The sequence below is a fragment of the Microtus pennsylvanicus genome, chromosome 2 (genome assembly GCF_037038515.1).
Source record: "Microtus pennsylvanicus isolate mMicPen1 chromosome 2, mMicPen1.hap1, whole genome shotgun sequence".
Classification (NCBI taxonomy): Eukaryota; Metazoa; Chordata; class Mammalia; order Rodentia; family Cricetidae; genus Microtus; species Microtus pennsylvanicus.
Genome location: NC_134580.1, coordinates 132,667,209 through 132,692,464, shown reverse-complemented (window position 1 = coordinate 132,692,464; position 25,256 = coordinate 132,667,209). Strand labels below are relative to the sequence as shown.

At 47.4% G+C, this 25,256-nt stretch overlaps 1 protein-coding gene across 1 annotated transcript in view; it reads right to left on the bottom strand.

Moving 5' to 3' along the window:
• Positions 1–22,626, bottom strand: part of Manbal (mannosidase beta like) — a 30,858-nt gene extending 8,232 nt beyond the window's left edge. The window contains exons 1-2 of the mRNA XM_075962822.1: positions 22,512–22,626; positions 7,640–7,847 (exon numbers count right to left, since the gene is read on the bottom strand). Coding sequence (XP_075818937.1) covers positions 7,640–7,789 — 150 coding nt within the window. The 5' untranslated portion in view covers positions 7,790–7,847; positions 22,512–22,626. The remainder of the gene's footprint in view (positions 1–7,639; positions 7,848–22,511) is intronic.
• Positions 22,627–25,256: the final 2,630 nt, after the last annotated feature.

The following is a 25,256-nucleotide window of genomic DNA, read 5'->3' as shown; positions in this document are numbered from 1 at the left end:
CCACTGAACTACTGGGTTTTGTTTTATTTTTTTAAAAGATGTATTTTTTCTTAATATTTTCATTTATTATTTTTTTAAATATTTATTTATTATTTATTATGTATACAATATTCTATCTGTGTGTATAACTGCAGGCCAGAAGAGGGCACCAGACCTCATTACAGATGGTTGTGAGCCACCATGTGGTTGCTGGTAATTGAACTCAGGACCTTTGGAAGAGCAGGCAATGCTCTTAACCGCTGAGCCATCTCTCCAGCCCCCTTTCATTTATTATTTGGGAATTTCACATAATGCACCCAGATCACCCCAGTCCTCCCAGGTCTGCCCCCTCACCCTTGTGGCCTCCCTCCACCAAAAAAAGAGATTAAAAAAAAAAGTCCAGTGCACAAACTCCCAGTGGTTGGCCCACCCCCAGAGAAAAGTGACTTTTCTCCTCCCCAACTGGCCGCTATCTGCTGTGGAAAGCTGCACCTCAGCATCCCCATCACAATTTCTAAGAGTTTTCTTCAATGGCTTCCTGTCTAGACTGTTTTTTGGGGAATGGGGTTTGTCACAGAAGTCTTCTTCTATGTCTCTCTCTCTCAACTGTGAGTCTGCAATCATTGATGCCACTGCAGACGCGTTCTTGTCCTTTATAGCCAGCAGGAACATGGATCGTGGCCCACAGATATCCATCTGGCCTCTGGTGTCAGCAGGTACCATGGTGCCATGGACCTACCTCACCCTGGTCTCCAGTACAGGCCATGGACACCAACACAGTTCCCACTGGCAGCCCAGCCCACAGACATCAACATGACTTCAGGCCAGCAGTCTGTGGAGGCCCCAAAATGTGAGCCTATTTCCACATTGACCAAAGGTCCGAGAGGTGGGAAATCACCTCTATTTCCTTCTAGGTTATTGCGTTTCTACCTCAAACAATGGTCTTACCTAGTTTTAGATTGGAGGGTTCTGTTCGCTCAAGGTCATTGTCAGCAGGTGTGGCTAATAGCCGGACCTTGTATTTTAGGAATAGAGAAGTAGATTCTCTGTGTTTCTACCTCAAACAAAAGTCTAAGGATCCAACCAAGTTTCCAGGTCCCTTAAGGAGACAACACTGGATTCCACCCAGGGAGTGGTTTGTCTACAGGTGTTTTGGTCTAGAATGTGAGTTGTTTTGTTCTAGCGACAGAACGCTTAACTATGGATGTAGCCCGTGACCGCAGTTTTTTGTCTTACTCCTACATTTTGCGGTCAGGGGTATTTTAAGCAATTGGAAATTAAACATGGGCTGATTTCAGTATTCACTGGAATTCCCTCCTGGTACTATTCCATATTTTTCTGTCTTATTATCTTTGTATTCTTTACTAATATTTCTAAATCCCAACGCCCCTACACTGGCGAGTGGTATTTTTGTCAGGCTGATCCCTGACACAGTCCAGACCATGGACATCTGCATGGCCTTTGCTGGTAACATGGCCGTGGATATCACATCTTCCAGCAGCTGTGAGCTACAGACGTTAACATGGCCTAATGTGGCAGCATAGACCACAATGCCTCCTGCTGCAGCAGGACCATGAACCCTGACATGTTCCCTGGCGGTAGTAGCATGGACCACAGTCACCAACACAGCCTCCAGCCTCAGAGGCCTAGACATCAACATGGTTCAGCCTCTCTGCCGAGCATGCACTGCTCCATCCTTCCTACTCCTCTACCCATAATTCATCAGTTGCAATGGCATTGGAAACCGCAATGCATCACTCTGTGTGTGCCTGCGTGTGCATGTGTGTATGTATTTGCCCATACAGTTCTACATGCAAATACTCATTGCCACGAGTCACTGGTCTGGCTCAAGGCCTCTGGTCTCTTAAGCACCAAAAATACTGGATTTTCAAGACTTCTTTGATTACAGCTATGTTTCAGGTTTTCGTCTTTGGTGGCAATGATGTGCTCCCAGATCTGGTTCTGCAGGACCAGCTCCTCCTCGAGCTCCAGCAGCTTGTAGATGGAGTAGGTGTTGGGGTTGACTGACTTGAAGCATTGATCTGAGACTGCGTGGCTGCAGGACTGGTCAGGCCACCCTACGCTGTCATGGGCTTTTGGGTGCATCCATTTATTTACTGATTTTTGTTTTTCAAGACAGGGTTTCTTGTATAGCCTTGGTTGTTCTGGAACTAGCCTTGTAGACCTGGCCTCGAACTCAAAGAGATCGCCTGCCTCTGCCTTGAGTTCTGGGATTTAAACTGTGCACCAACACCCGCCTTAAAAATGTACTTATTTTATTTTATGTGTATGAATGATTTGTCTCCATGTCTGTATATATACCATGGCATGTCTGGTACCTACAGAGATGGGAGGTCAGGCCAGAAGGTTTTTGGATCTCCTGGAACTAGAGTTACAGATGATTGTCAACCATCACATGACCCCACATGAGTGCCGGAAACTAAACCCAGGTCCTCTGTAAGAGCAACAGTCACTTTTAATAGCTAAGCCATCTCTCCAGCCTCAGGGTTTTGTTGTTGTTTAAGATTTATTTCTTGTATTTTTGTACATATGTGTTTATGTGGATGCCTGCAAAGGCCAGAAGAGGGCGCTGGACCCTGCGGAGCGGGAGTTACAAGTATTGTGAGCTGCCCCATATGGGTGCTGGGAACCAAGCTTAGGTGCCCTGCGGAGTAGTAAGTATTCTTTACTGAGCCACTGAGCCGTCTCTCCAGTCCTCTAGCAAGCTTTTTTTTTTTAAGGTAAAAAGGGACAAATATAGTGGTACACCCGTTCAATCCCAGCACTTGGGAGCTAGAGATGGACAGATCTCTGTGAGTTTGCGGACAGTCTAGTCTACACAGTGAGTTCCAGGCCAGTGAGAGGGCTCAGCAGGCAAAAGGATTGGGCACCAAGCCTGCCGACTCGAGTGTGATCCCTAGAGTCCACAGGTAGAGAACAGACCCCCGCGAGTTGTTCTCTGACCTCCACACATAGACACATGCTCACAAAGACAGCTAAACAGCCCTGCGTGGCAGCACTTGGGAAACTGAGGCAGAAAGGCTACTACTCTTAATTTCGGGCTAGCCTGGGCAACAGTGTGAACTCTTGTTTCAGTAAAATAAAACTAATACAGTAAACTTCAGTTAGGAAGGTATCTCCCCTGTGTTCCCAACCTTCTGAACTACATACAAATAAACAAAACTGGCCGGGCGGTGGTGGTGCACGCCTTTAATCCCAGCACTTCGGAGGCAGAGTCAGGTGGATCTCTGTGAGTTCGAGACCAGCCTGGTCTACAAGAGCTAGTTCCAGGACAGGCTCCAAAGCCACAGAGAAACCCTGTCTCGAAAAACCAAAAAAAAAAAAAAAGAACAAACAAAACCAAACAAAAAAAGATTTGCTACACTGTATTAACATTTTTAAAGATGAGGTAAATTAAGTCTTCCTGCTTGCTGGGGGAGTTAGGAGGAGGCACTTGAATTTTTAAAGTTTCATCTACTGATTTACTATGGGGTGTGCCACAGTGAACATGTGCGGAGGTCAGAGAGCAACTTTCAGCTGATTTGGGGGAGACTTGCCTCAAAGGACTTTAACCTGCTGTGGCCCTTCCCTGCGAGCCTTGGGGCTGACCAGGGCTCACTTCAAAGGGTTAAGAACAATGAGCGGAACATGGCTTCCCCTAGTATCTCTCCAAACACAACACCCAGCATCTCCTCCCTCCCCTGGAGAGTCAGCAGCAGCTCTAAAGACAATAAAAGTGTGTCACTATCATTCCCAACAGCATGCCCTGTCTGAAGACTAGGGCCAGGGTTGTGTTGTTAAAGGGTAGAAAGTCTAGCGGTGACATGCACAAAATACCAGAGTACATGACAGACACAACCCCCAGAAGCCACGAGCCCGTCCACGCTGGACCTCTCAACGCTCTGTCTGTCCTTGTCTTGTGGCTGTATGTGCGCCTGAGTATGTGCTCATGTTGCGTGTGGTGCATGCGTCCATGAGCGTGTACAAAGACTAGAGGAAGACACCAAACCTAGGGCTTGCTATTCTTCAGCTAGGTTGGTGGCCAACAAGCCATAGTACTCTGTCTGTCCCACCAACCCCAGCACTGCAGCCATGTGCACTCAGCCAGGTGAGCACTGAGGACCCACACTCAGGTCCTTTATCCGCTGAACCATTTCTGTATCCCCCAGTTCCAGTGTCTATGCAGCCCAGACTGGTCCTGCAGGTACTGTGTGGCTGCCTGAGGGTTTTCTGCCGCTGGGAAGAGACACTATGACCATGACAACAGTTCTAAGGGAAACATTTAACTGAGGTGGCTCGCTTAGTTTCAGAGGCTCAGTCCACTATGACCATGACAGGGAGCATGGCAGCATGTGGACAGATGTGGTGCTAGAGCTGAGAGTCCTACATCTTGGTTTGCAGGCAACAGGAAGTTGACTGAGACACTGGGTGGTATCCTGAGCATAGGAAACCTCAATGCCCACCCCCACAGTGACACACTTCCTCCAACAAAGCCATATCCACTCCAACAAAGTCACACCTCCCTGAGATTATGGGGCAATTACATTTCAACCACCACCACAGTAGCTAAGCTAGCCCCAAACTCACAAGTGCGGGACGACAGGTGTGCTCCACCTCAGCTCCCTTCTCACCTCACTCTCACATGTCTCATGGTGGGAGGAAAAACTCAGCTCCTAAAGGTGTTCTCTGACCTCCACACACATACACTCACACATACACATACACAGAAAATAAATAAATGTAAAGAATGCTTTAAGATGTAATTGTACTTGGGAGGCAGAGGCAGGCGGATCTCTGTGAGTTCGAGACCAGCCTGGTCTACAGAGCGAGTTCCAGGACAGGCTCCAAAGCCACAGAGAAACCCTGTCTCGAAAAAACCAAAAAAAAAAAAAAAAAGATGTAATTGTAGCCTCCCAAGTAAAAACAGCAGCCTTCAGTTTGAATTCTAAACAGCTGGAAGAACTCCAATTCTCTTCCCATTGAGACAGGGTCTCACTGTGTAGCCCAAACTGGCCTACAATTTCCTAGAGTCTAGACTGCCCTCAAATTTACAGAATCCTTCTGCTTTAGCTCCCCGAGTGCTGTAATTACGAGTGGGAGCTATTCTATCTGACACAACTTCTTTCCTAAAACACTTAGTGCGGCCGGGGGTGCTGGCACACACTTGGTGCACAGCACAGTGCCTGGGGGCTGAGGCGGGAGAAGAGTGGGTTCAAGGACAGACTGAGATTCAAAGGAAGATGCTGTCTCAAGTAACAAAACATGGAAACAAAAGCCAGGTCAGTGGGATGACTCATAGGTTACCAAGACCGACAAATCAGTTCTGTCCCTGGAACCCACAAGGTGGAAGAAGAGAACCAACTCCCAAAAGTTGTCCTTTGACCTCCACACAAGCTCACACCCACACCCCCCACAACAAATAAATAAGTAAGTAAATAAATAAATAAATAGAATTTAGAAATTAAAATGGGGCTGGAGAGATGGCTCAGTAGATAAGAGTACTTGTTGCTACTGCAGAGGACTGGGTTCAATTCCCAGGGACAGTCCACTGTGAGCTCCAGGGGAGCACAGGCATGCACACGTTCATCTATACATATGCAGGCAAAATGTTCATACATATAAAGTAAAACAAAAAATTAAAAAAATAAGCCTAGTTAAAACATCAAATAGAGGGCTGCTGTCCTATTAGGGTGTTTATTGCTGTGAAGAGACACCATGACCATGGCAACTGTTATAAATTAGGGGCAGGTAGGGCTGGCTTACAGTTCAGAGGTTCAGTCCATTATCATCATGGAGGGGAGCATGGCTGCAGGCAGGCAGATATGGTGCTGGAGGAATAGCTGAGAGTCATCTTGCAGGCAAGAGGAAGTCAACTCAGAGTCACACTGAGGGACACTTGAGCAAAAAGACTTCAAAGCCCACCCCCACAGTAACACACTTTCTCCAACAAGGTCACACCTCACCTCTTAATGTGCCATGGGCCATTTTCTTTCAAACCACCACAGCTGGTGAGATGGTGCAGTGTTAAGAGTACTCAGTGTTCTTCCAGGAGGACCAGGGTTCAGTTCCTAGCATCCACACAGGCATCTCACTGAGCTGCAGTGGGTGCTAGAGCCATTTAGGACAGAGTTCAGGCTCAGGTAGACCATCTGAACTCATGATGATCTCAGTACATAGGGGCCAGATGCCATGATCCTACTGACACCAACCACGACTCTATACGGCAAGTTCTAAGCACCAGTTATGACGGGTATACTAAATAACTGAATGAATGGCTTTAGGTGCTTATATGGAACTTCCCATAGGAACAGTGATCACACAGAGAGAATCGATCATGCAAATCCTGGAGTGTATAGATCACAGACGATAAAAACTTGCTTTCTCCAACTAATCAATGTCCGAAAAAATGGGGGTGTTGTATAAGAACGAGGGGAAGAAGGTGTTGTGGAGTAAAGACATTCATGGTGTAAGAGTCAAACCCAAAGCCAATGGGACCACGTCATCATCTGTCTCCAGACCCGCTGGGCCCTGCGCACACCTCTGGCTGCACCTCTCACCCAGTCCCCTGGGTGCCAGCCACATCTCTGGGTCCCCTGGATTAGCTCAGTGCTTCAGTGTGCAGGCTCCTCGCAGGTACTTCCCCTGCCCTGAATGCTGTCCTCCCACCTTCCCTGCTCCACCATTCTGCCTCAGCAGCAGGGACAGCCCGGCCCTGGCCCAGGGTATGGGATTTGGTCCTTCTAGTTATTCACTTATACTGTACCTTGTGCTTCTAATAGAAGAAAAACAAATTTTTTTCTGAGACAGAGGCTTCTTTGTATAGTCTTGACTATCCTGGAACCACTCTCTAGGCTGGCCTTGAACTCACAGAGATCTGCCTGCTTCTGCCTCCAGAGTGCTAAGATTAAAGGTATGCATCACCACTGCCAGGCTCATAAAAGCAAATTTATTGCTTTTCATTCCCAATGTTGGGAGACAGGATCTTACTACACAGCCCAGACTGGCCTTGAATTCACAACTCTCTTGCCTTGGTCTCTGAAGAGCTGGGTCTACAGGCACACATCACTAAGAACTACTTTATCTCTGCATCCCTCCCAAAGACAAGACGCTCCCTGAAGGAGAGGGCACCTTTTTTTAGCCATCTGACAGGAGCTAACAAGAGTCTTAACAGAAGCCAAGGGTGATGGCTCACACTTGTAATCCCAGGAGGCTGAGATTTGCCTTAAGCCTAAAGACAGCTAGAATCTATATCAAAATAAAATGAAGAAACAGAAACCTAGCGTTCAGGACTCGGAGATACTGAGTTTGGGGCCAGTCCTAGGTTATACAATAAGACCTGAGTCAAAAAAATAAATCAATATAAAAAAGACCTGAGCCGGGTAGTGGTGGCGCATACCTTTAATCCCAACACTCGGGAGGCAGAGGCAGGCAGATAGATCTCTGTGAGTTCTTGGTCTACAAAAGCTAGTTCCAGGATAGGCTTTAAAGCTACAGAGAAACCCTGTCTCAAAAAAAAAAAAAAGTTTAATCCCAATCCAGAGACCATAATAACTTGATAAGGGCCAGCATAGTCCCTGCTGATCTTATGTTGGAGTGATGTCTGCTGGTACAAGAATCTAGTCTGACATTCAGAAAGATGAGATCCTAGGGAAGGACTCACCGTGTCGTGGGACTTGGGAATGGGTACGATGATGGCCAAGACACAGATGAGCTGGAAGATGGCTCCCAGGAAGAGCCCGTACCGCAGTAGGTTCTCCAGGAAGGTGGGCTCGGGCACCTCAGGAGGCGAGAAGTCCAGGTCAGAGGCCATGACCCACGTCACCACTGCCAGGGGCCTCTTGAGAGTCACACTTCTCCAGAACCAAATTCTAAATGAAAAGAATGAATGTCAGTGTCTTAGGTAGGGTTTCTGTTGCTGGGATGAGACACCATGACCATGACGACTCTTTTGTTTTTTTTTTCGAGACAGGGTTTCTCTGTGGCTTTGGAGCCTGTCCTGGATCTCACAGAGATCCGCCTGCCTCTGCCTCCCGAGTGCTGGGATTAAAGGTGTGCGCCACCATCGCCGGGCTATGGCAACTCTTATACAGGAAAACATTCAACTGTGGTGGCTTGCTTACTGTAGTCAGAGGCTGTTCGTTCCCGACCACTCAGCCCCGAAATAACCACACAGAAACTATATTATTTGCAATAATGTTTGACTAATAGTTTAAGCATATTTCTAGCTAACTCTTATATCCTAAACTAACCCACCTCCATTAATCTGTGCATCACCACGAAGTCATGGCCTACCAGCAAAGTTTCAGTAAGCTCCAGCAGAGGCATCTGTTTCCTATGGTGGCTACATGGCTTCTCCCTGACTCCGCCTTCTTTCCTCCTCTATCTGCTTGGAGTTCCTGCCTTGTTCTATTCTGCTAAGCCACGGGCTGAAACAGCTTTATTCATTAACCAATAAAGGAACACAAATACAGAAGGACTTCCCATACCAGCTTACAGTTCAGAGGTTTAGTCAATTACCGTCATGGTGGGAAGCAAGGCAGCATGCAGGCAGACATGGTGCTAGAGAAGGAGCTGAGAGTTCTTACAACCTGACTCATAGGCAACAGGAAGCAGTCTGAGACACTAGGCTGTAATGAGACCTCAAAGCTCACCTCCACAGTGACACACTTCTTCTAAGGCCACACCTCCTAATAGTGCCACTCCCTTTGGGGGGCCATTTCTTTCAAACCCCACAGTCTGGTTTCTTTTTTTCTTCCTTCTTTTCTTTCTTTGTTTTTTGCTTTTCAAGATAGGGTTTTTCTGTGTAACAGCTCTGGCTGTCCTGGAACTTGTTTTGAAGATCATCTTGGTCTCAAATTCATGGCGATCCACCTGCCCCTGCCTCCCAAGTGCTGAGATTAAAGGTGTGCCACCACCACCCCACTGAATGTCAGGTTTCTATGTGTGATCTTTAAATGCCCTCCCATACCACGCATACATGAATGGACAAAATATGAAGCAACTTAGCGTAGTGTAAACAATTCTTGAATCCAATTAGAGAATATATGCACATTTTTCAATTTTTAAAATTTTTGATGTTTTCCAAATATAAAGCTAATAAAATTAATAAGCAAATGCAAAACCCCCCAAGCAATGCATTTACTAAAGACTCACACATTTCTGTGTTTTCTTTTTCTCTTTTCTTTTTGTTTCATTCTCTCTCTCTCTCTCTCTCTCTCTCTCTCTCTCTCTCTCTCTCTTTCTCTCTCTCTCTCTTTTAAATATTTCAAGACAAGGTTTCTCTATAGCTGTGGAACCTGTCCTGGAACTCACTCTGTAGACCAGCCTGGCCTCGAACTCACAGAGATCCATCTGCCTCTGTCTCCTGAGCGCTGGGATTGAAAGTGTGTGCCACCACCACCCAGTTTGTTTTGCTTTTGAGACAGTGTCTCATTCATCGTGGGCTGGCCTGGAGCTTGCTATTAACCCAGGATGAGCATGAATTCCTGATTCTCCTGCCTCCACCTTCCAAGTGCTGGAATGACAGGCTTTCATCCTTATTCCCAGTTTACTTAGTGCTGGGGCTGGAACCCAGGGACCCATGAAAGCGGAGTAAGCACTCTACCAATTGAGGTACACCCATCTGATTTTGTTTGTTTATTCGTTCACCTAGTCACACAGCACTTAAGGATACCAAACACTGAAGAAAGAAATACAGACAAATGTCTGTATTCAGAGCTCTGCTCCAAATGGAGGCAGTGACCATGGAGACAAGCTGTATGGAGAGAGAAAACTGTTCCAGAGACATTTAAGAAAGGGACCTTGTGCTCTTGTATGGGGTAGGAGGGGAGGCCTCTGCGAATGTGGCAGGGCTTCAGCAACAGACTGGAGCGGCCACACTTGTCATTTGAGGGATGCACACTGTGCATAGATAGAAAAGGAAATGTGGAGACCCCTGGATGGGAAAGGGGACCCACACACCGAGTGGTCAGGAGGGAAACTGGAAGCTGGTGAGATGGGCTGGGAGCACGAGCAAACCTTAGAAGGCCCAGACCTTCTTGATTTGACCAAGTAAAAAGTAAAGCGGAGGTGACAAGATCTAAATTACTTTTTGATGCTGTTATTTTACTTAGTTATTTACTTTTTGTTTATTTGTTTTTATTTTCTGAGACATAGTCTCTTTATGTAGTCATGGCTGTCCCGGACCTCACTATCTAGACCAGGTTGGCCTTCACTCAGAGAGAGCTACCTACTTTTGCCTCCCAAGTGCTGGGACTAAGGGTGTGTGCCATCGCCCAGCCTGGCTGCTGTTATTTTGAGAGAGGAATACAGTCTGCTCTAACTCAAGAAACCCTCCTGCCTCTCAGTCTCCCACATGCTGGCATGCAGAGATGTGCACCACCACGCCCAGCTCTAAACTAGAAGTTTGAATGGAGAGGACAAGAAGATGCATGAAAACCTAGCCCACACAAGAAAGTTGGTGGGTGGCTGGAGAGATGGCTAGAGAGATAGCTCTGTTTTTCCAGCGGTCCTGAGTTCAGCTCCCAGCAACCACATGGTGGCTCACAACCATCTATAATGAGATCTGATATCCCTTTCCGGCATACATGCAGGCAGAACACCATATACATAATAAATAAATCTTATTATTATTATTATTTTCCGAAACAGGGTTTCTTTGTGTAACAGCCCTCCCTGGCCGTCCTGGAACTCACTCTGTAGACCAGGCTGGCCTCGAGCTCACAGAGATCCACCTACCTCTGCTCCCCAAATGCTGTGATTATAGGCGTGTACCACTACCACCCAGCTTTAAATAAAAAAAAAAAAAAAAACTTAAAAAAAAAAGGAGGTTGGTGGATAGGCAGAAGGGGGGCAGTCAGGCCTTAGCCTACCTCTCTTCTCACCAGCCTATTTCATTCATTTTTCTTTCTTTCCAGATAGGGTTTCTTTATATAATGGCTCTGACTGTCCCGGGACTCTCTCTGTAGAGCAGGCTGGCCTCAAAGTCAGATATCTGCTTGCGTCTCTGAGTGGTAGGACTAAAGGTGTGTGCCACACTGCCTGGCTCTTGCCCCTTCTTAATCCCTTGGTAAAGCTGGAAGAACTGCCTGTGGTTCTCCAGGAGCACCTGAGTCTTTCCAATCCTGAGCCATCCATGAAGCTCCCATCTGCCCAGGACAGCCTCCCACCATGACTGCTGCTCAGCGCCCTACTCGACCTCCAAGCCTGAGTGCAAGGCCTCCCATCATGCCTCTGTGCTGCCCTCCTCCTTAGCTTCTTCTTCATCATGGTACCTACAAGTGGCATCCTTCTGCCACCCTAACAATAAAGAGACCAGTGTACTGTGGCGTCAGGGGCACCTGAATGACAGCCTTTGTGCTTTCAGAGAGAGCTGTGCCATACGGTGTGATTTCCAGCTGACTCTGAGAGACCCAGTATGGTGCTCATGGGCTGCACGTGGCCCCCCTGAATGCAGCTGGTCTGAACTGCAGTGACAGATAAAACCAGACCTAACTCCAAGACTTCTTATGAAAAAATGTAAAATATCTCATTAGAATGCTTTATGTTGATTATATGCTGAAACATATTGTTAAATTACTAAAATTACTTATTTTATGACGTCAAAACTTACTAGAAAGCTAAGGTGGCCAAAAGGGAGAGCTACTGACGTGAGAACAGACGTACAGGCCAATGGAATAGAGAGTTCCAAATAAGCACGTACTCCTAAGAGAGGGCGGCTTCTAAACAGTGCTAGGAAACTGAGCGTCCACACGCAAAAGCAACAAAAGAAGCTGAACGGGACCCTTGTACCCTACACAAAGATTAGTTCACATTGACCCAAGATCTAAAAATATGAGCGCAAACTATAAAACTGTTAGAGAAATCTGAGGGGAAATCTCTACAATACTGGATTTGGCAATGTTTTCTCAGATGTGACATCAAAGGCACAAGCAACAAAAGAAAGAGGTCAATTAGACTCCACATAAAAATCAAAACCCTTTGTTTAGAGGACATTTCTCAGAGAGAGAAAGACAGGCCAGAGAATGGAGGAGGACATGTGTGACTCACACACACAGCAAAGGTCTAGCTTCGGACAAAGAACTTCCACAGGGCAACAGTACAACAGAAGCCGCGAGGCGGATCCGGAAGAGGCGCCCGCTGCCAAGCCTGACAACTTGCATTTGAAGGAGAGAACAGACTCCCAAAAGTTGTCTTTTGGCCATCACATACATGCCACAGCAAGTGTGCCTCTGTCCCCTAAAACAACGTGTAGAAACAATGAACAAAGGAGAGCACGGGAAGTCAGGCAGTTCACGGCTGTAATTCCAGTACTCAGCTGGAAGATGAGTTTTCTAGGGTTGGTGGTGTTGGTGAGGTGGCTTAGCAGGTATCAGCAGGTAAAGACATCTGATGCCAAGCCTGAAGGCTAAGTTTGATCTAGGATTGACATGGTGGAAGTCCAGAATCTATCTCTCTCTCTCTCTCTCTCTCTCTCTCTCTCTCTCTCTCTCTCTCTCTCACACACACACACACACACACACACACACACACACACACGGTGGGGGGATTTTAAAATGTTAAAAAATATATAAATAGGGCAAGTGGGCACGAAGCATCAGTGAGAATGTGGAGAAATTGCACTGCGGGCTTAGTCACCGTTCTACTGCTGTGAGAGACACCATGACTAAGGCGATTCTTAGCAAAGAAAGCATTTAATTAGGGGCTTGTTTACATTTTCAGAGGGTTAGTCCATGATCATCATGGCAGCAAGAAGATGGGAATGGCGCTGGAGCAGCAGCTGAGAGCTTTTTATATCCTGAGCCGCAGGCAGCAAGACTGTGTGTAGTGTGCACTTTTGAAACCTCAAAAGCCCACCTCACAGTGACACACCTCCAAGTCCTTCTCAAACAGTTCCACAGTTGGGGACCATGCTTTCCAACACAGGAGCCTATGAGGGTCATTCTCTGTCCCACACCACAGCTGCTAACGGGAGTGTAAGCTAGCACAGCAGCTGTGGAAACCAGAGCTTTAGTCTAAGAGGGTAAAGAAGGTCCAGAAGCAGGGGTAATAGAGACATAACACGTCCAATGACACTGAATTTATTCTTAGAAATGATAAATTTTGAGCCACAATTACAGGCACACGTCTGTAATTCCAGGACTTTGGAGGTGGATGCAGGAGAGTCACAAGTTCAAAGGCTACATGACACCATCTCCAAAAAGGTTAACTCTATGGTATATTTTAATACAAAACCTGTTTTTCTGTTTACTTATTTCATTTCTCTTTTTTGGACACAGGTTCTCATGTAGCCAGACTGGTCTTGCTGATCTTGCTGCCTTCAACCCCTGAGGACTGAGATTTTAGGCCTATACCATCATGCCTGGCTTACCTGCTTCTTATGCTTTAAATGTAACTAGCTGAAAAACATTATATGGTTCTATAGACTAGCCCTGCACCACAGCCTATCCAGAGACTAGCCCTGCACCACAGCCTATCCAGAGACTAGCCCTGCACCACAGCCTATCCAGAGACTAGCCCTGCCACCACAGCCTATCCAGAGACTAGCCCTGCACCACAGCCTATCCAGAGACTAGCCCTGCACCACAGCCTATCCAGAGACTAGCCCTGCACCACAGCCTATCCAGAGACTAGCCCTGCACCACAGCCTATCCAGAGACTAGCCCTGCACCACAGCCTATCCAGAGACTAGCCCTGCCACCACAGCCTATCCAGAGACTAGCCCTGCACCACAGCCTATCCAGAGACTAGCCCTGCACCACAGCCTATCCAGAGACTAGCCCTGCCACCACAGCCTATCCAGAGACTAGCCCTGCACCACAGCCTATCCAGAGACTAGCCCTGCACCACAGCCTATCCAGAGACTAGCCCTGCCACCACAGGCTGTCCATATGTCCTTCTTTCATCTAGGCCTTGTGGTTCCTCTACTTGAAATAATTTTTCCAACATGAAAAACAACTGAAGGATTATAAAGGGCTTTAACCTGGTCACTCTGGAAGGTCATGAGCTTGGCCAGCAAAACAGTCAATTCTCACATCAATTCAGTCTATTCTAGAAGCCTTCCGAAGCCTGAGCCACCCCCTCACTCACTGTCCCTGCCCCCATCCTCAGAGCCGTCAGACCCTCCTCCCCCAAGACTTCTGGAAAGAGTCCAGTGTTGTCTGGTTCCAACTGTGGTGACTCAGGTGGGGTACAGAGCTCAGGGATACCATCTTTGGTCATGTGTAAGGTGCAAGGCTCAGACGGCAGGCAGACTGCTTGGAGCAACTCCTAAGCTGGCCCTGAAGTGAATTCCAAGGCAGCCCAGCATGCTCCTGGAGGATCTGACAGGCTCTCCAGGGCACTGGCCCTAGTCCAAGGCTGGAGAAAGCCATACTCCTCCACTGGCACCTCATAAACTTAGTGCCCTCGACCACGCTTCATGCTCAAGACTGTGAGAAGCCTACCAAGTGTATTGTTATTGTGTGGACTAGGGGTCCTGTGATAGGCAGGGCCAGGCGTCAGGAAGCTGGAAGTGCACAGAATGACTACGGACATCTAGTACACTGTCCTGATCTCCTGACTTCTTACAGAGTTGATGTCATTTTGAGCCATCAACAAATGTGCCCAAAGCCATAATATACTTATGCTTTTTTTTCTTAAACGGCTACTAGGCTAACATATAACAAGATCATAAAACCGATAATCTCCTTTGTCTGAATAACTTACTTCCTAGAATTTAGATTAAGGAAACAATTAAAAAGAAAAGGCCTCCAGGTACAAAAGCAGTCTTGGCAGCACCATTCCCACCACTGGAAGGCAGGAAGCCACATCCGTGTCCAGCAGGAAAGGAGCTGGTGATGGAGCATGAACACCGTGGGGCTTCACTGAAAGGACAGCATGCCAGGCACACACACACTGTGATCAAGCGGGGGGGGGGGGGGGGGGGGGGGGGGGCACGGACTTCAGCAATGCCATAGTGAGAGAAAGAAACAACTGTATCAACAGAGTGGCTGCAGCCTTGCATAAACGACTCTCACTGGCTAGAGAGCAAAGGCAGGCCCTTACAAAGGAGCACTGTGGACAGATGCCATTCCGGTGTGTCACGGAGCTTCCACTCTGGAGAGTCCGATTAGACACGTTCAGAGGAATGTCAGGGCTGAAAAGTAGAAAACCCAAAGGAGGAGGAAAGGCATGTTATCTTATATGGAGTGGTCAGGGAAGAACTGAGAAAGTGACATTTTTGCCAAGGCAAGAAAGCAAAGGGCTGGGGATGTAGTTCAGCGGCATATGCAAGCCCCTGGACTCAATCCACAGTACACATGCACCCCCCAAAAAAGGAAAGCAAAGAGTGCTATTTAACCACCTACTACAATATTCCAGAATGGAGGGATAGTCAGGGCAAAGTTTCCAAGACAGGAATGGGCTCCAAGGTGAGCAGGAGAGTAAGCAAGCTGGGCAGGGCCATGTGGACCATTAAAAGGGCTTTGGCTCTCACTCTGGGTGGAAGTGAAGTCATTATAAGGTGCTTGACAGAGAAATCACACACTGCCTCTGGCTGCTGTATAGAGATCAGACTAGGGAACAGGAGTAGAAACAGTTATAATAATATTAACAGGCTCACAAGAAATGCTCGTGACAGGCGGGAACCACTGAAGTTACGACATACTCTAGAGAGAGAAACAACTAGGCGAATTATGCATCAAGTTCAATCAGAGGAGAAACTGCTCCACTTAATACTGTAAACAGAAAATGCTAAGCACCAAAGGTCAAAACCCACTAAAAAAAGGTCACATCACAAAGAGTAGACTTTAATGTACACAAATAATGCAAAGGTTCAGAATGGAATACTGGGTGCCACTCTGACTCTGAATGCATCTTATACACACTGAAGAGGTGATGGAACTAAGGTCCTGACATGAGCGACCCTGAAATGAGCGGTGTCCCCAGAACTAAAGGCTGAGGGAGCGCATATGCACCTCAACTAGCGGCCAAAAGCAGCTTCCTGGGCTGGGTGTGGTGGCACACGTCTTTCATCCCAGTACTTGGGAGGCAGAGGCAGGCTGATCTCTGAGCTCAAGGCCCGTCTGGTCCACAGAGGGAGTTCCAGGAGAGCCAGGGCTACACAGAGAAACCCTGTATCAAAAACCAAAAAGAGGGGGCTGGGGCTGGAGAGATAACTCAGAGGTGAAGAGCACTGGTTGCTCTTCCAGAGGTCCTAAGTTCAATTCCTAGGCTCACAACCATCTATGAGACCTGGTGTCCTCTTCTGGAGGGCAGGCATACATGCAGACAAAACATTGTATACATAATAAATAATTTAAAAAGGGGGGGCTAGAGAGATGGCTCAGTGGTTAAGAGCACTGGCTGTTCTTCCAGAGGTCCTGAGTTCAATTCCCAGCAACTACATGGTGGCTCACAACAGTCTGTACTGAGATCTGGCGCCCTCTTCTGGCATGTGCACATACATGGAGGCAGAATGTTGTACACACAATAAACAAATAAATCTTTAAAAAAAAAAAAACCAAAAAGATACAAACAAAAACTCTTCTCCACATGGTCCAGTTGTGAAGCCACCGCACACACGCCAGGATTGATTATAAGTGATGGGGGAATGTCGTAGTTAGGGTTTCTATTACTGTGGGGAGACACCACAGCCACAGAAACACAAGGAAAACGTCTACTTGGGATGACTTGCTTATAGTCTCAGAGGTTCAACCATTATCATCATGATGGGACATGGCGGAATGCAGGTGGACATGGTGCTGGAGAGATAGCTGAGAGTCTTACATCTTGCAGGCAACAGGAAGTTGACTGAGACACTGGGTGATATTGTGAACACAGGAAACCTCAAAGCCTGCCCCACAGTGACACACTTCCTCCAACAAAGTCACACCTCCTAATAGTGCCACTCCCTGAGATTATGGGGCCAAACTACCCCAGGGACACTGGGTGTGCAGCAGTGGGAGGAGATTCCAGGTTAGAGAAGGAGCTACAGTTATCCACAGGATACTAAATGAGGGTTAGAGACATCACAAAGGGCACTTGGCTTGACACAGACATATACAGAAATACTTATAGCCATGTACACACACACACACACACACACACACACACACATATATATATATACACACACACACACACACACGCACACACACACACACTCTGGCTGCTGAGAGAATGTGAAAACAAGAATGCCCCAGTAGCAATGAGCACACCTGAGTCCAGATCCGGTTTCTGGGCCATTTTTCCATGAAAGAAACCAGGACCAGGACTCCTTAAGAAAGTGGACGATTTCTACGCAAGAATAAACAGGATGAGCCTGGGGTAGAAAGCATGCAAGTACTTTAAAAACAAAAAAGCAGAACCAAACATTGCCAGGGTCAAGAGTCAGATTCAACAGCCAAAGTCGGGAACCAAGAACAAGAAACCCAAGATATAAAAGAAATATTGATACAAAGAAACAACTGGCTAAGTCAATGGCAGAGAACAGACACATCTTTCATATGAATTGCAGTCACTCTGCCTGTGTACGTGTGAGTGTGTGTACGTGTGTGTGTGTGTGTACACGCGCGTGTGAGTGTGTGGCGTCTGCTTCCACAATCCCAATGAGTGCTGCCCACAATGACTTTCTTCTACAAGCACAGTATCAAAGCGGAACGGGAGTAACTTTAGAGTTATGTGACCACTGAAACCAAGAGACCCTAGACAATATCAACAACACTCACACACCACAGCAGGCTCCTGTGAGGGCCGTCCTTCTTGAAGCCTGTGACCCAGTCTGCTCACAAGAAAAAGAGGCACATTTCAACCGGGAGGTTCTTCTGCAGAATAACCAATGAGTGATCCCCAAATCCGTCAGGGTCACCTAGAACAGGGACGTTCTGAGAATCTGCCATGGCCAGTAAGAGTTGTCTCCGGAGACAGGCTGGCTGGGTGCACTGTGCTATTCTGGCCAGGATACAGAGCAAGGGCTTTAGAAAGAAACTGGAAATCTGAACCAAGTTCTGATTCCAGTTAATGATTATGCACTGATACTGGTTCATTGATTAGGGCAAATGTTCTATTGAAAACTCAATAGCGTCTCAAAATAGCCGTAAACCTAAAATTGTTTTTTTGGGGGGGGATATTTTTTAAAGTTTATTTATTTTTGCATATGAGTGCTATATTTGTATGAATGCCTGCATGACAGAAGAGGACATCAGATTCTATTATAAAAGGTTGTGAGATACCAAGTGGTTGCCAGGAATTGAACCCAGAACTTCTGGAAGAGCAGCCAGTGCTCTTAACCACTGAGTCATCTCTCCTGCCCCACCCCCCAATTGCTTTTAAATATTTTTTGAGCCAGTTTCATGTATCCTGGGCTGGCCTTGCACTCGCTAGGTGTCAAAGGGCGATCCTGAACCTCTGGCCCTCTCTACCTCCCCAGCACGGGGATTACAGGTATGGACCACCGGTCGTCATTTATGCAGTGCTGAGGATGGAGCCCAGATAGATAGCCCATCGTGCACGTTAGGCAGGCACTTTCATCCGCACTACCTCTTCAGCATCGAAAATACTTTTAAACCACCAACATTTCAAAATAAATAACAACAGTCATGTGGAGAGATTGCAAGACTTAAGTACTAACTCTGAAAACATAGATTCCAAAACTGCCAGAGGTGTCAGCATCTCCCGACTGTTCCCCAGTGCTGGACAGACTCTGGGCAGGGATTCCTGCCTCCTAAGCAGGGGTTTTCCAAAGCTGTTCTGAGAAGTCAGCTAAAAAGGGGGAGGGGAATAGAAAAGTGTCAGCAGACGCTTCCTTATAGCCATTGTGACAAATTCCCCAAAACTGCTCAAAGTTAGGGAAGAATTTTGTCTGCGGGAAAGCTAAGCTGCCTCCTAAGGGAGTCACAGTTGGTGGTTGGTGGACTGAAACTGATGTGCAGACATCTTGCAAAATGTAATTACTGCTCCACTTACTGTCGTTTAAAAGTATGAGATCCCAGGGTTGCTCTTCCTTATCCAGTGGATACCTGATACCACGCACAGTACTGAACCTTAAATATATTATTTTCTTCTCTACACACACACCTATGATAAAGGTTACAGATGAGACCAGCAAGAAAGTAACAATGAGAATAAACTGCAACAAAAGTCGTTGAATCTGGCCTTTGTCTCTAGGTATCTTTAAGAAGTGAATTACAGGGGCTGGAGAGATGGCTCAGCATTTAAGAGCACTGACTGCTCTTCTAGAGGACCCGGGTCCAATTCTCAGCACCCACATGGCAGCTCACAACTGCCTATAACTCCAGGATCTATGCTACCCTCACATGACACACATGCACATAAAAATAATAAATAAATCTAACATCATTAGCGTTGGTAGAACCACCTGCGGCGGTCAGAGGACAACAGGAGGCAGTTCTCTCCTCCCCCCACGTGAGTGCCAAGGCTCACACTCAGGTTGTGGTGACGTAAGCATGGTGGTGAGGTGGGTGTGTGGTGCAGGATTAGGGATGGAAACAGCTGGGTGTCAGGAGCAGAGGGTAAAGGTGGGTGGGGATTCGTGACAGCTGAGAATCTTTTTATTTTTTTTTTTTGTGGTTTTCCAGACAAGGTTTCATGTGCAGCCCTGGCTGTCCTGGAACTCGCTCTGTAGGCTGAAATTGAACTCAAGAGATCCACCTGCTTCTGCCTCCTGAGTGCTGAGATTAAAGGCGTGCGCCAGCACCGCCCAGCATTGTTTTTTTAAATAAACCCTGTATCCACCCTAGCTGGGAAAGGAGATAATCCGTTTGTTTGTGACAGAGTCTCTCTATGCAGCCATGGCTAGCCTGGAGTTCGCCATGTAGACCTCCATGAATGCAGAGAGCTCACCTGACTCTACTTCCCTAGTGCTAGGATTAAAGACACATGCCAGCACACCGGTGAAAGGGAGAATCTCACACTGGGAGAAGAGGATGAAGCTATGGTGCCATCACCAAGAGAAACTTGTCCAGAAAGAGGTTTCACAGTTTTTACAAAGTATCAGACCACCTTGCAGGGCAGACTGGAGCAAGGACAGTGGCAGACCAGGGACAGAAGGGACCAACTCCTGACCAAGGTTGCTATGCACACCTCAGCCCCACTATCTAAACCTTAGCATCATGTCAGTACTTCAGGGAGGGACTTGGAAGTCAGAGGATTCTTTTACTTGTTCCTTTTCCCAATGTGTGAACACCGAATAATCTCCTCTTACTGCTTTTCGCTGTTAGTTGTCTCATAAATTGAAGACTAGTGGCCAAGTCTACCTTGTCAGCACTGACAGAGCCCAGACTTTGACCCTAAAAACCTCACTTAATAAAAACATTTCAGAAAGACATTGCAATTGCCAGACATGGTGGCACATGCCTTCTGTCCCAACACTAGGGAGACAGGCAGATTTCTGTGAGTTCAAAACCAATCTGGTCTACATAGTGAATTCTGAGCCAGGCAGTGAACCCTGTCTAAAAATAAACAAATATGCTTCACGGCATATCAATTAGAAGTTGTCCGTTAATTCATCATAATGTTTGCAGGGGCCACCGTCCTTAAGTGATCACATGGATGACTTCAATGCTTTGTTCCATCCAAGGATCAGAATCCATAATCTTATTCTTTGAGGCATGTAGAATTTGAAACCACATTGTTAGCTGTTTCATTGTCATCTTCCATCACAGAAAAGCAACGTCTTCCAATTCCTCGCTTGTTGGCATGTCGCAATGGCTTTCAGTGTGTTCTTCTGCTTCCACGGGGTATGTGGCAGGAGCTTCATTGGCAGCTACAGACTCTATGGAGAGCTTTTCTGAACAAACCGCTCCTAAACCGATGTAGCCAATCCTTACTCGCAGGCCAATAGCTCTGTGTTCTTGTTTCAGGGCATGGCCGGCTGACGCACAACATTCTTGTCCATGTTGTCTACTCACAGATGCGACGGCCTCGCTACCCTAAGTAAACACTAACTGGGCACTGCGGCTGTAACCTTGGCAACAGAGGGACAAAAGCAAAACTAACACTTATTTATTTAGATTTCAGAGACGTTTTTATGTAGCCCTCAAACGTGCTCTGCAGCCAAGATCGGGAGTACAGAGGCTCCACCACACAGGTCTTCCTGTGCCACGGATAAAACTCAAGGCTTCCTGCTTGCTGGGTCAGCACGCCCCCAACTAAGCTACACACCAGCCCTGATTTGGAATATTTTAAAGACCTATTTTTAATTAGGAGTAGCTGCCTGTGTCTGCTTGTATTGTGCAAAACCTCAAGCGTCCAGAAGCACTGGACACTATGGAGCTGGTTGGCAGCTGCCTGCCGTAGGGCAAGAAACTCTTCCCCACTGAGATGTCTCTCCAGCCCTAATTTGCTTGTTTTTACACAAGGTCTGGCATTAGGGCCCAGGTTGACTTCAAACTCACTATCCTACCTCAAGTCTCAAATGTTGGGAGTAGATGGTACAACACCACAGTCAGCACCAATGTTTCTCCTTCATAATTTCAGACACAGGACTTGTTCTTGTAGGGCAGTGGTGGCGCACACCTTTGACCCCCAGCACTTGGGAGGCTGAGGCAGGTGGATCTCTGAGTTCAAGGCCAGCCTGGTCTACAGAGTGAGTTCCCGGACAGCCAGAACTACAGAGAAACCCTGTGTCGAAAAGCAAACAAAAACTAACAGCAACAAAAGATTTGTCCTTACCAAAGTTTTTAGCAACTTTAGCCTAAGGATTTATTTTATTTTGTTTATTTCAAGCACATTTTTACCTAAGAGTAGCACTTTTTGGCTTCACTTTGGCAAAACGCAAAGGCTAGCATTACTCTCCTGGTGCTGATTACATAGGGTTCCTTGAGCAGTCAGCTGTTCTAAATGACTTAATGAGCGGGTAGCACAATAACAGGGATCCGCTGAGCAAGATGACGTAGGTCCCGAGCAGGAAGGGGTGCAAATTTCGTCACGCTACTCTCTTTGGGGGGGGGAGGGCAGAGAAGTACTGGGGGATTGAATGTGAGGTTCAAACACGCTGAGGCTATCTACCAGAGTTCTTCAGCACGCTACTCAAAACCACACAGTTTAAAAGCCCAGGGCTGCTTGTTTCTGTGGTCTTCCGCTTACTATTTTCAGGTTCCGGGGAACTGAAACCGCGGATACGTGGGAGGCCACCGCATCACCTTCCCTTTCTCTAACAGCTTTCTCTCAAGCACGTCCTGTGCACCTAAGCACTTTCACAGGTATGCTCTCTCCGGCCTCTGCACAGGCCTATGGCCCCTCTGCGGAGGAGGAAACCGAGAAGGGAAACCGCGAGATGCCCGAGGTTACACAGCATCACTGGGCACACGCGAGATGCCATGCCCGGGCTCCACCTGGCGGAGGGCAGGCTGGGCCCTGGCCTTGCAGAACCCGAGCTCTGGCCCAGGCGAGGGACCCCGGCTCCCCGGGAGGCAGACGGTCCAATGCAAGAAATTTCCCTCCGCGGCCCGGGGAGCCGCTGCGACTCGCGGCTCCGCCCTGATCCCGCCCGCCGCGAAGTCCAGCCAGGCCACCGGCACCTGAATTCTTACCTCCAGTACCGCCGCTCCGCTGCACCGGAAGTGTTTCCTTGTGACCCGGGAGCGGTGCAACCGAAGCACCAGCAGGTTCCGCTCTGCTGGATTTACAGGGACTACGACTTCCCCGCCCTCCTCTTCCTCCTCCTGTTCCCTAAATTCACACTGAAGGGTGAAGCCTTAATGAATTTTTTTGTTTGATTTGAGACAGGGGCTCACAGTGTGACCCCGACTGTCCTCCTGCCTGATTACAGACTCTCTCCACACTGTTTAGAACTCAGTTCTAAGTCTGAGCTAGAAACCAACAATATAAGAGGACAAACAGATCCACGTGCTATAATCCAGACAAAAAGAAATAATAAATTTAAAAGCAGCCACTGAACATCTCTGCTCCTATGAAATCAAGTGAAAGAGTGAAATTAAGTAATGGGTACGGAATCCATAATGCCGTAAGTGTTCGAAAGGCAAATAACAGCATTGGAATAAGTGAGACAGGTCAGCGGGGGTTGGCGCGGTGGGGGCAGTGATGTTATCGGTGCCTGATAGCCATGCCTTTTATAGTCTACACTGAATGGGGCTGCGGAGTGTGATCCACAGGATATTGGGGAAATACAGAGCTTGAGTTCCAAGATTAAGTCAGAAAAACACTGGGACTTCCTCTTTGTCTTTCTCTTGCTCGCTCATGGGAAATCCCACATAGTGAGGTTCACATGGGCAGTTACCAAGCCTCCTGTCAACATCACTCAGCATGGCAGCCAAATGGATAAACTATCTCCAGAGCATCCTCCAGTCCCAGGGCAGCTGACTGCGGCCCTGACCCCGAAATCTTTTAACTGTGTGTGGGGTGTGTAGGTGTTGGTGTGGGTGGGTGGGTATGGGTGTGGCATATACACACATATGTACATATGCATGCTGAGACCGGAGGCATGTATCAGGTTTCCTGCTCTTACAGCCCCACATTATTCCCTTGAGATAGGGCCAGCCCCAGTAACCCTGTCTCCGCTCCACCTTGGTACTAGGTACTTGAGATTTGAACTCAGGTCTTCATGCTTGCTCAGCAAGCACTCTTACCCATTGAGCCAGCCCCAGCCCCCAAATCAATTGTGTAGACGGATTTCTGTTTTTTTCTTTTTCTTTTCCAACACTGAGGATGACTCCAAGCATGCAGCTCCGGACTCCGGCTCCTGTGACTTCCTGCTAATGATAAATTATAATCTTGAACCACGAGCCAATACAAACTTCCTAAGTTGCTTTTGTCAAAGTATTTCCACAGCAATAAGCAAGTAATAGGGGCTGGAGAGATGGCTCAGTGGTTAAGAGCACTTGCTGCTCTTGCAGAGGATCTGGGTTTGGTTCCCAATGCCCACAGGGTGGCACAAAATCTATAACTCCAATTTCAGGGAATCAGAAGATGAGCAGAGAGAAAGTCATATATATATATAAAACAAAAGAAAGAAAAGTAGCTGATACAGAAATGGAACTGAGGTCTGAAGGGAACATGTATTTAATACAGGATTTGCCCTAAAGGGGTCAGTATGAAGCCTGGAAAAGGACAGTGGTTTTGTTTGGGGGCGTGTTTTGTTTTTAAGACAGGGTCTCACTATGTCACCCTAGCTAGACCGGAAGTCTCTACCTAGACAGGTTGTCTTTGAACTCACAGAGATATGTCTGCCTTTGACTCCATAGTACTGGGATTAAAGGTGTGAGCCACCATGCCCAGTAAGGAAGACGTTTGATGAATTGAGTTATAAATCCTCCACCCAAAGATATGTTGGAACCAGCCTTCACTGCAGAATGTGATTTTATTCGGAGACAGAATCTTTGGGGGGGGGCAGGGAGGGGCAGCAACTTTATTGATGGTGTTCAAGACAGTAGAACTCCCTAAGTCCCCGCCCCTCCTTCCAAAGGTCTGGGATGGAGACTGTGAGGGGAGAAACTCAGTGAGGGGAACCAGCTGGGACAGGGACTCCTCAGCAACCGAGGGCCTCTCCCCTTGTTCTTGCTGGGCGGGTGGCCCAGAGCTTCTTACTCCATGGATGCCGTGGAGCCCATGATCCACCACTCTGTTGCTGTATTCACTGTCATAACCGAAAATGAGCTTTACTAAGTCGTGGAGACAGGACCATTATAAAATTAATCAGTTGGACATGGTGGCTCATACCTGTAATCTCAACACTTGGATCCCGAGGCAGGAAGATTATCATGTGTTGGGGGCTAGCTTGAACTATATAGTGAGCCCCAGTCCAGGCTACATAATGAGACAATGTCTTTAAAAAAAAATAAGTAAGTAAATAGAAGCTGAGCGGTGGTGGTGCATGCCTTTAATTCCAGCACTCAGGAGACAGAGGCAGGAGGGTCTCTGTGAGTTCCAAGCCAAGTTGGTCTACATAGCAAGTTTTAGGATAGCCAGGACAAAATAGAGACCTTGTCTCAAACAAACAAAGAGGGCCGTGGAGATAGCTTATTTCGTCAGGGTGCTGCTGTGCATGTCTGGCAACCTGAGTACACTCCCTGGAACCCACACAGCGCAGCTCTGCGGCAGGCTTGTCTCTAACCATAATGTCTGTGCTGTCTAACATGACTCAACACGGGGCAGGGCGAGCATTGGCAGGGTGAGCATTGCATTAAGTTAACTGTTTTGTTTCCTGTGTCTCTGCATGTGGTTTTGTATGTAGTTGATGCATGTGTGTGCATATGGAGGTCAGGGATCAATTTTAGGTATCTTCCTCTATTGTTCATCACCAGAACAAGAGAGTGTGG